At 33.1% G+C, this 14001-nt stretch overlaps 1 protein-coding gene and 1 long non-coding RNA gene across 3 annotated transcripts; one reads left to right on the top strand and one right to left on the bottom strand.

Moving 5' to 3' along the window:
• Positions 1 to 249: 249 nt before the first annotated feature.
• On the bottom strand, positions 250 to 2370 carry LOC122606294. Its single transcript, XR_006324853.1, has 7 exons — positions 2101 to 2370; positions 1695 to 1787; positions 1470 to 1508; positions 1322 to 1369; positions 926 to 993; positions 743 to 802; positions 250 to 536 (listed from the first exon to the last, which is right to left on the bottom strand). It is a non-coding gene; the product is annotated as an uncharacterized LOC122606294 (long non-coding RNA).
• Positions 2371 to 8201: 5831 nt separating this feature from the next.
• Positions 8202 to 12360, top strand: LOC122605287 (thymidylate kinase). 2 transcript variants are annotated; one of them, XM_043778195.1, is made up of 7 exons: positions 8202 to 8361; positions 8746 to 8797; positions 9329 to 9658; positions 11031 to 11142; positions 11225 to 11284; positions 11373 to 11477; positions 12001 to 12360. In XM_043778195.1, exons 2-7 carry the CDS (start codon positions 8763 to 8765, stop codon positions 12115 to 12117), a joined length of 759 nt encoding a protein of 252 aa, XP_043634130.1. In that variant the 5' UTR covers positions 8202 to 8361; positions 8746 to 8762; the 3' UTR covers positions 12118 to 12360. The 2 variants fall into 2 exon arrangements, with proteins under 2 accessions (XP_043634130.1, XP_043634131.1); XM_043778196.1 differs by lacking the exon at positions 8746 to 8797 and having other exon boundaries at positions 8207 to 8361.
• The last annotated feature ends 1641 nt before the right edge of the window (positions 12361 to 14001 follow it).

Raw genomic sequence — 14001 nt, forward strand, 5'->3', positions numbered from 1 at the left:
CATGGTACCTACACGTTACAGCAGGATCTCTAGAAAAACGGGGTTTAGATACTTTGATGTGTTGAAACGTGAATTAATGAACAAATGAACAATACGTATGGATTGTACAAAGTAGAAATACGCATAGCTAGTAATCTTAGTCGAATGTATAAATTAAACTCAGGTCTTGTTTTCTATATCAACCAACTTTTATCAATCCAATGATATAAAGATAGTAAAAAAATAAATTCAATCTACATGACATAAAGATTAAAAAAAAACATTTTCAATCTACATGACATTTTCCAACCCTCGATCCAATGTTTTAAAGTTAAAAAAAAAAATCATTTTCCATCTACATGCCTATACGTTCGGCAGCTTTCTTGAGGCATTGAGCTGCTTTCTTGAGCTTGGCTTAGATGCATTCTCAATACATACATGGTTTTTTTTAACAGCCTAAATACATAGTTATTCACCTACATACATCAACATACCACAACATCCATTCTTATATCTCGTTAAAGACCCTACTTCCCTCACCATTTTGACCATTCAACCTGCCATAATAACATCTCAACTAAATATCAGTCACCATAAAAAACGATTGAATTACAATGACCCATTACCCATAATACTTTGTCCACATTTGACACAAAACACTAACTAATCAGATTGAGAACTTTGAAGGAAGTGATTTGGGCCATCCTGGTCCATAGATGTATGAGCGAAAAAAGTATGTGTAGCAAAAGGTAAAAAAGTGAACCTTAACCTTGGCCAAGAAAGTACCAAATTCAGCGAGTTTCCTTTTGAGAGAGGTGACTTCCTGCATAAAAAAGCAATTAGATTTACATATATTGATTGCAACAGGATTCATTTTAACAAATAAAATGAGTTTTGATTCTTGCATCCTCAATGTTCAACATTGAATCACGATTATTGTCCATACCATTAACCAAATTAGAGTCAACTCCGATAAGAGCTCTTGCTCTACCAGCAAGCAACCACTACTGTACCCTAACCATGGCATCATCAAATATCTCATTAGACAATAATATGTAATGCACCATTCTCTTTCTATACTTTTTAGACTACGTCTCATATAAAATGTCATTAAACACAGCACATACTATAGGTTTTTCTAGTCACGAATTTCTTTCATTGTTAATATAACAAAGATCAATTAAAACCGATGAAACGCTATGCGTCAAGTTCTAGCAAAAAATACATGGTTAATAGAGAATCCTGAAAATAAATGAAAGAAAGAAATGTACAGGAAATTTGACCCATATATGTGAGCAAGAAAACTCGATATAAAAAAGAATCAAAGTTGACTTATACATACTTATATCAGTAGCCTTTGTGACGTAATGGCCGCAGCGACGCAACTGGCCTATATCGCAAGGATGTATTAACAATCATGAGTTCATGGTATCTAGTAGTTTAAGCATAAGTTCAGGAAAAAAATTTAAAAAGTTAAAATAGGGTCATACCAAGTAAACCAATCAAAAATGGCGGCGCAAAATCTATATCTATAAACAATGATGGAAATAAGCCCAAATGAATCAATCGTTAACAATCGAGATGGAAAATAACCACAAAATGAAGAAAAATAATATTGTAATTTAATGGTACGTTATCAACCTATAACAATTGGAACAAGCATCTTTTAGTACCTAAAAATAAGAACTAAGATTAATGATAAAAAAATTACATACCTTATATTTGAATATTAACAAACAACTAAATTTCAAAGCCCGTTTCCATGCTAATATTCCAGCTCGCCATAACTATGAAACCAAAAATCAGACCTGTACATTTTATGTAGCCAAAAATCAGTCGAAGTTACGAAAAAAAATCGACTCCAAACAATGAAAAAAAAGGTTAGATGAAACCCCCAGGAGAAGAAAATGATAGAATTAATGAAATTGTTCCACAAAACCTACCTTCTAAGTTTAACCGAAATTTAAATATAAAGTTATATAATTCATTGGGAACTCATCGATTTAAGATCACTTATCTACAACGCAAGGATGATATATTGCTGCAAAAAAGAAATTTCAAACCCGAACAATTTTCTTTCGAGAATAAGTTATATGAATAACTTAATTGAAAAATGTATACCTTAAATTGTTTGTTTTTCTCGCCAATAAATCGAATGAATGTAAAAAAGGGGCGATTACAGGTGGTAATTAAAGCGGCGGTTGTAACGGTGAACGACGATTATTAGATCTGAATCCATGACGGTGGTGTTGGTGATTGACGGTGGAAGTGCTGAACGATGATTACTGGTGGTGATTAGAGCGGCGGTGACGATGGTGTTGGTGATTGACGACGAAAGTGGTGAAGGCCGATGATAATCAGATCTGAATCTAATATCTCATTGAAGATTCTTTTAACATATGGTTGGAGACTTAAAGTGGTTGTTTATAAATCCATTACATATGTATTTGTGGTGTCCTAGCTAGTGGCTACATTCTTATGCTAAAAATAATAATTAAAAAAGAACCTTACGTAAAATAAATTCAAATCTAGCTAGATTAAAATTTGAGGCCTTGTAAACTTGAGGGGCCTCAAATACCTGCCTAACTCAAATATACAATAGAGCCGACAGTGGAAAAATTCTAATCTCATAAGAAGTTTGGGGTTCGAGTCTAACCCTAGACATATTTGGGGTGACCACATATATTTAAGGGGGTAGGAGTGGACGTGGGGAGTTGCATGGGCTCGACTGACCCCGCGTAGGCACACCACTGCCACGAGGTTGGGGTGGGGGAAGAGATGGAAATTGGGGTTGGTTCACTGAAGAGAGAGAAAACAACCTGGGGCCCAAGCACAGGAAAGCAATGAACCAAAGGTGGCCATGTGGATATTCTTGACCATTCCAAACGGCTACCCATCTTACCTTTTTTTTTTTAGTTTTTTTCTTTTTCAAAAATTTCACTCATCTCTTTCATATATATATAACCAACACTTTTTTTAAACAACACACGACAACACTTCAACTCCAAAACTCATCACTTTTATAAAAAATAAACATTCCATCTTTATAAAAATAAATACCCATCACCAATGGATCCGCAAATGTTTCGTTGTTTTAATATTTCATTTGAATAATTGTTTGAACTTTTTTTTTTTCAAGTATTAACTCTGTACTCTTTTTAATCTTTAATGAATTTTTTTATGTTTAAAATTATAGAGTAAAAATAAATAGAAATAAAAAAGATGATATGGAAATTTGGGGTTGGGGAATTTGAATAATCACCCATTTTGGGGTGATTTGGGGAAGTTTGGGGTGGAGGGTTTTTATTGGAAAATGGTGATGTGGAAATTTAGGGAAGGTTTGGAAAGTGGTAACCACTCCTACCCCCTAAATTTCATCTATGGTGGGTGTAAGTGAGTTTTCCTAGCTATCCAAATATCTGAGTGATATAAAGATTTTTTGTTGTGGAGTTTAAGTTGAGGATGTATTCAGGCGAGAGGCTCTTTAGCACGGACGGGTTGAAATACCATATGTTAAACTTCTTGATATTCAAGAGTAATTCACATTTTTAAAAATAAAAAAATGAAAACTGTAAAATTAACCTTACAAAGTTTTGTTTTGAAAATTTTGCTTTGTTTTATTGTTTGTTCATTTTCTAGTTTAATATCTAGATGTTAACCCGTGTATCAATACTAAATTAAAAGATTTCAGTTTATTTTTTATTTTTTTTTGAACTGTAAAAGTGAATTTTATTATCAACAAAACTAGCAAGGAACTAGTAGAGTTACAACTGCAAGACATAAAAAGTAGAAAAGCAATACAACTTAGGACAAGCAAGTCCATTACACTAACTACTCCTATCCATCTCCGATCAGTTTACTATTTAGAGTACTTGTTTGTTTATTTTTTTTCATCCCATTATGCTCTCAGTCTGTCACCAAGACACCAAACAAGACATATTTTATATTTGTATTTGTACGTTACTGTTGCTTCTGATTTCTTTGACTGGATTTTCCACCGTTTAACTTTTTTAAAAATGAAAATAAAAAAAAATTACTTGATATAGGTATTGCTCAGTACGAAAGAAGTTGGCTTACTGTTACACACCAATTCTTCAATTGTGCAAGGTCTCTGTTAATAATACAGCTATACTATACTTATGTTTAAATAAAGTAGAGTAGTAATGAATTATTGTATGAAGACTAGTGATATACTCAAAACACATAGACACACAAAAATCATATACACAAACAATCCAATACTTTCCCACACAAAAATAATCTACTCTCACAGACACACACACGCACAAGATGGTTACTGGCAATTGTAGAGAATGGATTACTGGTGTCTACAATCAACGAAACGAGGGCACTTGTATAGCCATCTGTTTTGACCAAATGGTTCAAGGAACACTGGTGATGTCGGGGAGGGCGGAGCCGGGCTTAGTGCTTTCCCCGCAGGGTATGATAGACATCGTTGGCATTACAAACATGCACGATATATAAGAAGTTTTTGTCTGGAGGGTGGAGGTGAGGATCATGCTGAGTATGGCTTGGAAGAAGAGTGCTTCAATCAATTTACCAATATAAGCCGCCGAATTCCTTTCAGGAGGGCCCGTGAAGTTTTCCAAACTCCTCAGGATGAGCGTTACATGCTTCGCAAGATACATTATTATCATAAACCAGAGAATGTAAAAGCTCAAATTTGTAAGCTGTACGAGGATAATCTCAGGTATCCTTGTGTTGTTATTGTGAAAATGTATGGTTTTAACGCTGAAGTTGCAGGCCAAGTCGCCAGGGGGGAATATGTGGACCCCGTAACAGGAAGGGTGGGAGCCCTTTATCGTCCAACTCAGGCTGAAAAAATGATTTTGAGGCGAAGAGTCGAAGTCTTCACGCATTGTTGGTTGTCGGGGTGAACACCGACTTTGAAGATGAGAAAGACCACTATTGTGACGTGAAAAACTCACACGGTGACAGATGGGGTGAACTGGGTTACTCCAAGATTCCATTTGATTTTATATTGTCGTTATATGTTCCGGAGCCTTAAATTCGAAAGTTATTTTAAGGAATTGTAATCTTTAATTTCATTGTTTCTAATTAATGAAGAATCCATCCATTAAACATCATGATACATACATATGTGTGTGTATGTAAATTAATGTTTTTGTTGTGAATAACTAAGTAGCTAGGTATGATGAGGAGAGAGATGAACTTTGAATAGTCTAATTTGTAACAAAATCATATCAATCACATGTTTAAAGAAAGATGACAAGTCATCAGGCTAATTTGTAAGTCAGGCTTTGTATCAGTACTTAAAAGTTAGGCCTATTAAGTATGTTTAACACACATATATATTAGGGTCCTGCTTAATTAGGCCTATTAAGTATGTGTTTAACACACACATATATTACTCATGTTTATGTTTATTCATTGTTTCCAATTAATGTAGAATCCTATTAAAGATCATAACTTTATGATATATATGTATGCATATATTATTACCATTCTTATGATGCAACGTGTTCCAAATTCCTTAAAAACATACATGTAAAAATCTTTTTTTCAATTATCATATCATATCCTATCATATAAGAGTAACTACAAAAAGGAGTTTACAAATACACTTCACCATCACCACTTATATTTGGATATATGTTTTCCGCACACCTAAGTTTTTGTGGACGCTTCTAATCTAATTTATAAAACACGTACACACTCTCTTTCTAGTCGTACCATCTCTTCTTCTTCTTCTTTTTTTTTACTATTATTTTCAGATAAACTTCGAGCCCTTAATGCCTTATACTATCCCCCAACAATTCCTGTATATGGGAGTGTGAGAAGGAATAATGGGTCAACACGTATGCGGCTGTCTTACCTCCATTCTTAATTCGTTAATTAGCTAACAAAAAATTTTCGTATAATACGAATATCATAAATGAGTGGTCCCACCACTATATGCCTTGAGAAGTACTCGTATATAATTAATTTCTAGAATAACAATTTACATTTTTATCGGATGTTGTAATTTACGTAATGTAACTAGAGATAAATTTTTGAAGCATCATTTATATGTTCATTTGTAATTAGTAATAATAAAATAATTGTAAATGTAGGTCAGTAAACACTTTTTAAATGTTTTGAGTCATACTACAACTTTTAAATGATTTAATGTTTTAATTTTTGGGTTTGTTTCTTTTATGAACTAAATATATTTGATGTGTCACCCATTTAAACAAAGTGAGAGTGTACTGGTAGTAACAATTGCCTTTAAAGAGAGATATGTTTGATATGCAATCTTTTGGATGAAAGGGTTTTTATAGTACAAACTTCTAACAAACATATTTAAAATTCAATAGTTCTAATAGGTTATCTAGGTCTGTCTTTTTCTTAATTTTCACAAACTTTAAAGTAAACACATCCAGAGTGTATCCGTATTGTATTCAAAAGAAAAAAATAAATATCCGCAGCAATGCACGGATTATAAAACTAGTTATCTATATATCTCGATTTGGGTCTCTTTTTTCTCCAATCAATATGATCTTTCGATCTATATTCATACTATATATTTCCCTTTATTGATTTTTTAATTCTGATCGATTTATAGTTCCTCCTAAGCATTGTTTTTTTTTTTGTTAGCTCATAGCTATATCAAGCCTTTGGTTATTATATATCTCGGGTAAAAATAATGAATGCTTTATTTAAGCGAGCGAGTTCAGTTACTTGCTATAAGTTCTTTCAGAATGGAGCAACCGTCTAGATTTGCTATGATCTTGACTTTTCTGTGTTGACATGCAATTATTTAAGATTGGCTAAGAGCTTTCTCTTGCATATCTGATAGTATATATGACTCTTGCTAAATTTGCCTTTGGTATGGGTTTACGGTTTAAGAATTTCTAAAAGTTTTCAACTTGGAATTCTAATATTAGTTTATATCAAGCTTTCAAAATTTGATTATTGCAACTATATTAGCGGTGACTTACGGTTTTTGGAGGCTTTAAATAACCAGGTCAATTTTGAGGGCATAGTTAATTAACATATAAATTAAAATACTAAATAAACAAAAAAAGGTAGGTCAACTAAGGTTATTGAACTACTAATAAAAAAAATACTACAATGCAAATTATATAAGGATATTTCATCCAAAATCCAAACATTCAGTCTAGTATATGAAAAAATTGAGGCCCTACATTTTTGAGAGCCTAAAGCAATCATCTAATCTCATAGTATTGTTGAGCCGCCTATGACAAGTATGTATGTACATCATTTATCTATCTACGTATGATTTTAGTAATAAAAGATTTCAAATGAATTAGAAAAACTAAATGATTTTGTTACCTTGCTTACCTTAAGGCTGATTACGACCCCTTTGATTAAAGGTAAACGCTTTGGCTGACTACCTATAATATAAAGATCATCCACTACACACTTTGGATATCTGTTTCCATCTAATCAACACGGCAAAGCGCCTCTAATCTAAAGGCTAAAGAGTCCTCTTTGCGCTACTACGTATCCTTACTCATAGTAGTCCAAGTTAGGTTTGGGTATATAAGGACTTGAACTTGGTGACGCATCTCTCCTAACCATTGCTCGTTAATCCTAGAATGATCTTTTTATGAGGGATAATTTTACCAAGATTAAATGTAATGGGTTTCTAAATAAGTAAATAATGTTTTCTCTAAAGATTAAAGATTTTGATTGATTTGCAGCCTGTTTACTCCTTAACTCACCCCTTTAGGAGAATCTATACTATTTATATAAACAAACTATCCCAAAAAAATTTAACACTCTACCTTTAAAATCTTTAATTTACCATTTTAATCTATAATACCATCAAATACTTTATCCCTGAAATTTCAAAAATATCCTTAAAAAAACCTTACGCGTGTCCCTTCTCTTCCCTGAAGTTACTCACATAGTATACCCAAAAAACACACATGCGTTACTGAATTTAATAATCAATCAACATAAAAAACGCTCACTCTAAAACAACAGCGACGGTTTGCACTTTCAGTCGGACTAAAAAACACTTGAGTTGAATCATACATTCATGTAATAACACAGTACCGCTACTTAACCAATGTCTTTTTCCTATGTCCCGCCGCATCGCGCGGGTACAAAGCTAGTAGATATAGATATAGATTTAAATGCTACTTTTGATGAACTTATACCGACCTCACAAGGCGCCACTTCCACATTTATAAAAAAATTTCCCGCGAAATTAATATATACTGTATTTTTTTTTTCTTTTTTCGTAGGCTTTATGTCTTTTCTATTGATTTCATACCGCGCCCGCCAGTAGTTGATATTTACTTTCTCGTCTATAATTTGGGGCTCTTACTTTTTTCCTTATCATCTTATTTATTTCACTTGAATCCTATTTCCCCAATTTTAGATTATTCGGTAAGTACTCAGTTAATCACTTGTGTTTTTTCTTGTAATTAATTGAATTATTAGTTTGGTTAGTTCGTCGGATCAATTAATTATGTTGGTTGAATTCCAATATATACTAAGATCTAGGTCACCAGGTGTTTGATAAAATGTCACAACGAAACTTTGACAGCAAATAAATTAGTACTTGTTATGTTTTTTTTCACACCTTGATGTGTTACTAGTATAGGGGTCACAGTGACGAATAAACCCGGATCCCTTTTCGGGTTGGCGAGTTTTTTTTTTTTTACTTAGATGTAGGCTGGACAATTTGTTGATTAAATTACTTGTTATGTTTTTTTTCACACCTTGATTTTGTGTTGTCTGAAGATGAAACATGTTTTTATGTTAATTCAGTTGTGGGGTTGCAGAACATGCATGCTTGCCGTTTCACACTGTCTAAGTTTTTGTAAGTTAGCCCCTTTTTTAATTCTATTCTATTTTCTGAAAGTAACACATTAGTTCAATCAAGTTCAATTGTCAGAGGATGGTCGATGAGTTTTAATAGAAAACGCGAAAGTCTTTATGTAGAAAAATGGAAAACTTGATGGTTTTGAACCAATTTTGGGCTTTAGTGATGAACTTGTTTATATGATTCATGTTTAGTGTGAAAGACCTAAGGATCATGCTGATCGGTTGAGTCTTTTGTCTCATACCCGTTTATGCGGACTTAGTAATTCACTTAACGCATACAAGTGGTTGATTTGGGTTTAAGAGTTCATGGTTATGCCGAGGAAAACACGGCCACTCGAAGAAGGCAGGTGCTTTTGGTTGTTAATAAAATCCCCCTTTTCTAAATTACCATCAAATTAATTATTAAATGAGTGTGTGGGGTATGATAATAGTGGAACTATTGGAGAAGTACTTGTTAATTGTTGATATATGTTTCTGTCGTACATATTGGTGCAGATTTTTGTTAAAAGTTAATTTCTTGATGTAGAAATTTTGGAGCTGTAGCTGCTCAACGATCATCAGGCGGGCGGTTTTCGTTTAAGTGCTCTTCCAGAAATATTCACATGGAAAATAATAACCATAGTGCTGCAAGAGGTGCGCTTATTGTTTTAGAAGGTTTGGATCGAAGTGGGAAGACCTCACAGTCTAGCAAGCTCTTGTCATACTTGGAAGGTCTTGGGTATCCAGTAGAATCATGGCGATTTCCCGATAGAGAGACTGCTGTTGGAAAAATGATTTCTTCATATCTTACAAATCAGTCGCAGCTGGATGATCGCACAATACATCTTCTCTTTAGTGCAAATCGTTGGGAGAAACGGTTAGTTTAGACCTTTATCTTCATGCCTTTTCAACCTATAAATATCAGTTGAATGTCCTCGAGTTTGCTTTCATGGTGAAATATAAATGATCTTATAGTATCTGCAAGCTGAAATGATTCTATTAAGTCTACTTGGTTAATCATGTCCTGATAAACTTCTAATGGGAATGCATATAAAGGCTGAATGGCTGATCGTGTTGGATCACATGTTTATTGTGTGGCTTGCAGCCTTCATGCATGATAAATTGTTAATGTATGGAATTAGAAAGTTGATTTCGTTCGAGAATCAACACATGGTAAATCAATTAGCTGGTCCGATTCATATATTAGTTACCTCCATACTGACGCCATCCTTGAGTATTTTCTTAGCAACATTTTTTTATGGATATCTATAAGTTACACCGGATTGGTGTTTTTCTAGATTTGTCTATATAGTTTATAGCTTTAAAGCTACTCTATAACCAGTTGAATGGAAAGGTTCCTTTTGTTGGTATGTGGTGAGATCAGGAAAAATGATGAATGAGACGAGATCACAAAGTACATTTTTGTGATTAATAAAAGTAAATCTTGATTTATACATCAGTACCATGCTTGGCCTTTTCATCTTTTTACTTACTATTTACCATCAGAAAAGTTTAACAATACTATTACTTGATTCATGAGTCATGACATTTACATAGTCATTTTTTCCTCAATTGATTAACTGGCAACATGCATCCCCTTCATGTATATCATTGTGCGCCGTTTGGAGTTAGTTCACAGTCATTATAGGTTGCAACTTTGGCCCAATTTTATATGAATTTGTTAATATGGGTTGTGTTCTATGTCTACGGCTTAGATAAAAATCTTTAGCTAAATGGAGAACTGGTTATATGGGTCAAACGTATTGAAAGCTATCTAATTGTGTGTTTCCGATGCATATAACCTTTTTATCATTTTATCCAAAGATTGGTTTTTGCAGTAATTTTGAATTTGTAATCATAAACAACTCATTAAATATTTATGGAAATTGGACCAATAAAGTGTTTGCGGGTCAACCCAACGCAACTTGTCACATACTAAATATGACCTGTGGCCCTACTTGACCATCATGTCATCTCTGGCAGTCACTTTAATCCTGCTAACACGATCTTCCAGATTAGCCGTATCAAACTACTGTAGAAACTAAGGCAGAAAATACTTTTTTGGTTACAACTACATGCGCCACACGCCCACACATTCCTCGTCTAGATAATTACCTAATATATTTTCTTGTTATAGTTTTAGTGGCCCTTGAAATTATAACAATACTTCTTCTGTTCATCTCATGTTCTCATATGATTGTATTTGTGTGTGTTCATGCTCTCATAAATGATTTATCCATGATTTTCAGATCATTGATGGAGGCTAAGCTTAAAAGTGGTACTTCCTTGATAGTTGACCGCTATTCTTATTCAGGGGTGGCTTTCTCATCTGCCAAAGGCCTGGATATTGACTGGTGTAAGGTGGTCATCATGCCCCAATCCTCTTTTCCTGGATTTTAACTTGCTTTTCCCTTGTGTAATACATTGTTATCATTGTATGCAGGCTCCAGAGATGGGATTGCTGGCACCTGATTTGGTGGTGTACCTTGACATACTGCCAGAAGTAATTCACTTTTTTTTGGAGATTATTCTTTTAATATTATCTTTCTCTTGTCTATCTCTTACGAGTTGATGAAATGATATACCTGCAGAAAGCTGCTGAAAGAGGTGGTTATGGAGGTGAAAGATATGAGCAGCTGGAGTTTCAGAAGAATGTTGCTCAGTATTACAAGATGCTTAGTGATGCATCATGGAAGGTAACAAAGTTTTACTAAAATTGCATCAAGTCTTGTGAAGTCCTTCAGTTATTCAGGAAATCTAGATGGCAAAATGAGTGGACTGGATAACATGTATATGGTTTTGGGCATTTGGATCAAAACCAGGTAACTTTTTGGTACAAGTATCGTTTAGGCATGATACTGGCTGGGAGGGGTTGAGTTGACCTGACACTTTTTTGTCCACAAAAGTTATCGTGTCAAATATGATCGTAAAAGTTACATTGTATATAGTAATCTTTGTTTTTGCATAAATCATTTAGGGGGTTTTATACCCTAAAATACAGTTTGGGCGTCTTTAAATTCAACCCATTCGATCTATATAATCCATTTCGTTTTGTGTCTATTTTAGTTCACTTTTTTGTTCCATTAAAGTTTTAAAATCCCTTAAGTGGCCCATTAGTTGGTATTCACCACACTACAAAAAATGTTATGATTTACAACTTTAGTGGATCACCAGACCATTCTTTGATGCCAATTCATATCTATGTGTGATCTTTGACAGACAGTAAATGCATGCCTTCCAATGGAAGATATTGAGAAACAGCTGAAGGAGATGGTTCTGGATTGTGTGATGTCTTGCCAAAAAGGAAAACCGGTTTCTCAGCTGTGGTTGTCTTAAATCGATGCTATGATGGCAAATGTCAAGGAATTGTGGCGATTGCTTGGATAATTATAACGCTACAAAACCACGTACTACATGTGATGTGATTTTGAATTCTAAATTGTCATCCAAATATCCGATACGGTTTTGAATTTTAAGTTAGTAAGTTGTAATGTTTCAACAGGCTAAAAGAATTATATCTGTAATGTCGAAGTCCATTTTGTTATATATCAACTTTATATTGGTCTCTTTCTTTAACAAGGGCTTATGATATGTGAATCAACAAACAAATAACAGTAGCTGTTGCCCTTGTTTATCCTGAAATTATGATAGTCATTTGCCCATTGTAAGAATTAGTAAGTGGTCAATGGGCTAGAATCATTGCTTGACTTTGTTGTGTCGAAATTGGATTAAGAAATTAACAGCGGATTGCATAGTTATGTGAGAATATGTAAATCTCTCGCTATACAAAGGACCATCTCAGAGTGCTTATGTTGTAAACTTCAAAGTTTGCAACATACGATTTTATGGTAGCATTTTGTACTCACTATTACATGATAGTCATTATAACAATATCTCACTTGGTTAATATGCAGTTGGAGAATGGAGATGATCAGGTGAGCCAGTGGGCTGTCGGTGATCCGATTCATTGTTCGAAAAAAAGCTTCGTTAATGTCTTAATGACATGCGGAGTACGAGAATATCTTAAGAGAACCTTTTATGAATGTGCACGGTATTTATGAAATGGAGGTAGTAGTGAATAGTGATACGAGTATTATTTAGTGGTCAACAAATATGCAATGAACTAGTTTTAGTCTAACATCAATTTATATAAAGAATAATTATTTGCATATATAGTCAACGAACTTTGTATACAATGTAATATGTTAAAAAGTAATATGCTATGTACAAGTGCTTGAAGCTTAAAATGTACAACTATTTATAGCGCATATTAAACTTTTACTAATTTTCATTTTAACCACCTAAAGTTTCTATCTTTTAACTTTCATCTCACATCAAAGTTTTCGTTTTCACTTTTTTGACACTAAACTTTTAGGTTCTCATGGTTTCATCAAACAACTTTCATACAGTTACGGTTTTACTTTTAAACATTTAGTTTTTAACTATTTTCATCCGTCTTTTTATGTATATAACGTTTTCAATATAAAACAACTTTTATCATTGTCACATCTAACGTTCATGTAATATTTAAAACATTAATATAATTGTTGTTTATGTTTTTATACATCTTATTATTCTTTTATAATTTTTTTTGTTGTTGTTGCTACATATTTAGTTGTCTTTTTTTAAGGAAGGTTTCTATCTTTTAACTTTTTTCTCACATTAAAGTCTTCGTTTTCATTTTCTTGACCCTAAACTTTTGGGCTCTCATGTTTTCATCAAACAACTTTCACACTGTTATGGTTTTACTTTTAAATATTTGATTTTTGATTATTTTCATCCGTCGTTATATAAATATATATATATATATATATATATATAATAATCACTTTCATCATCGTTACGTCTTACGTTCATGTAATATTTAAAACATTAATATAGTTTTTATTTATGTGTCTATACATCTAAGTATTCCTTTAAAAAAAAAGTTATTGTTATTACTATATATAGTTATATTTATTAAAGTTTTGGGTTCGAATATTTGACATTTATTTGAGTCCAAAACATTATCGTGTAAAATACGTATGCCGCGACAACGTGCGGGTAAAAATAACTAGTTTCCAAATCTAGAAACCAAGCACAAGGATTGTCAAAAATAAAAGCAACTTTCGAATTTTATCAGTTACAAAATTAACTTTCGATATGTTTCAAATCTGATAATCAAGATGAAGAATTATCTAAAAAAAAAGAATGTCAATTATATATTTATATGTCTATCAT

The sequence above is a fragment of the Erigeron canadensis genome, chromosome 6 (genome assembly GCF_010389155.1).
Source record: "Erigeron canadensis isolate Cc75 chromosome 6, C_canadensis_v1, whole genome shotgun sequence".
In the NCBI taxonomy this organism is placed as follows: domain Eukaryota; kingdom Viridiplantae; phylum Streptophyta; class Magnoliopsida; order Asterales; family Asteraceae; genus Erigeron; species Erigeron canadensis.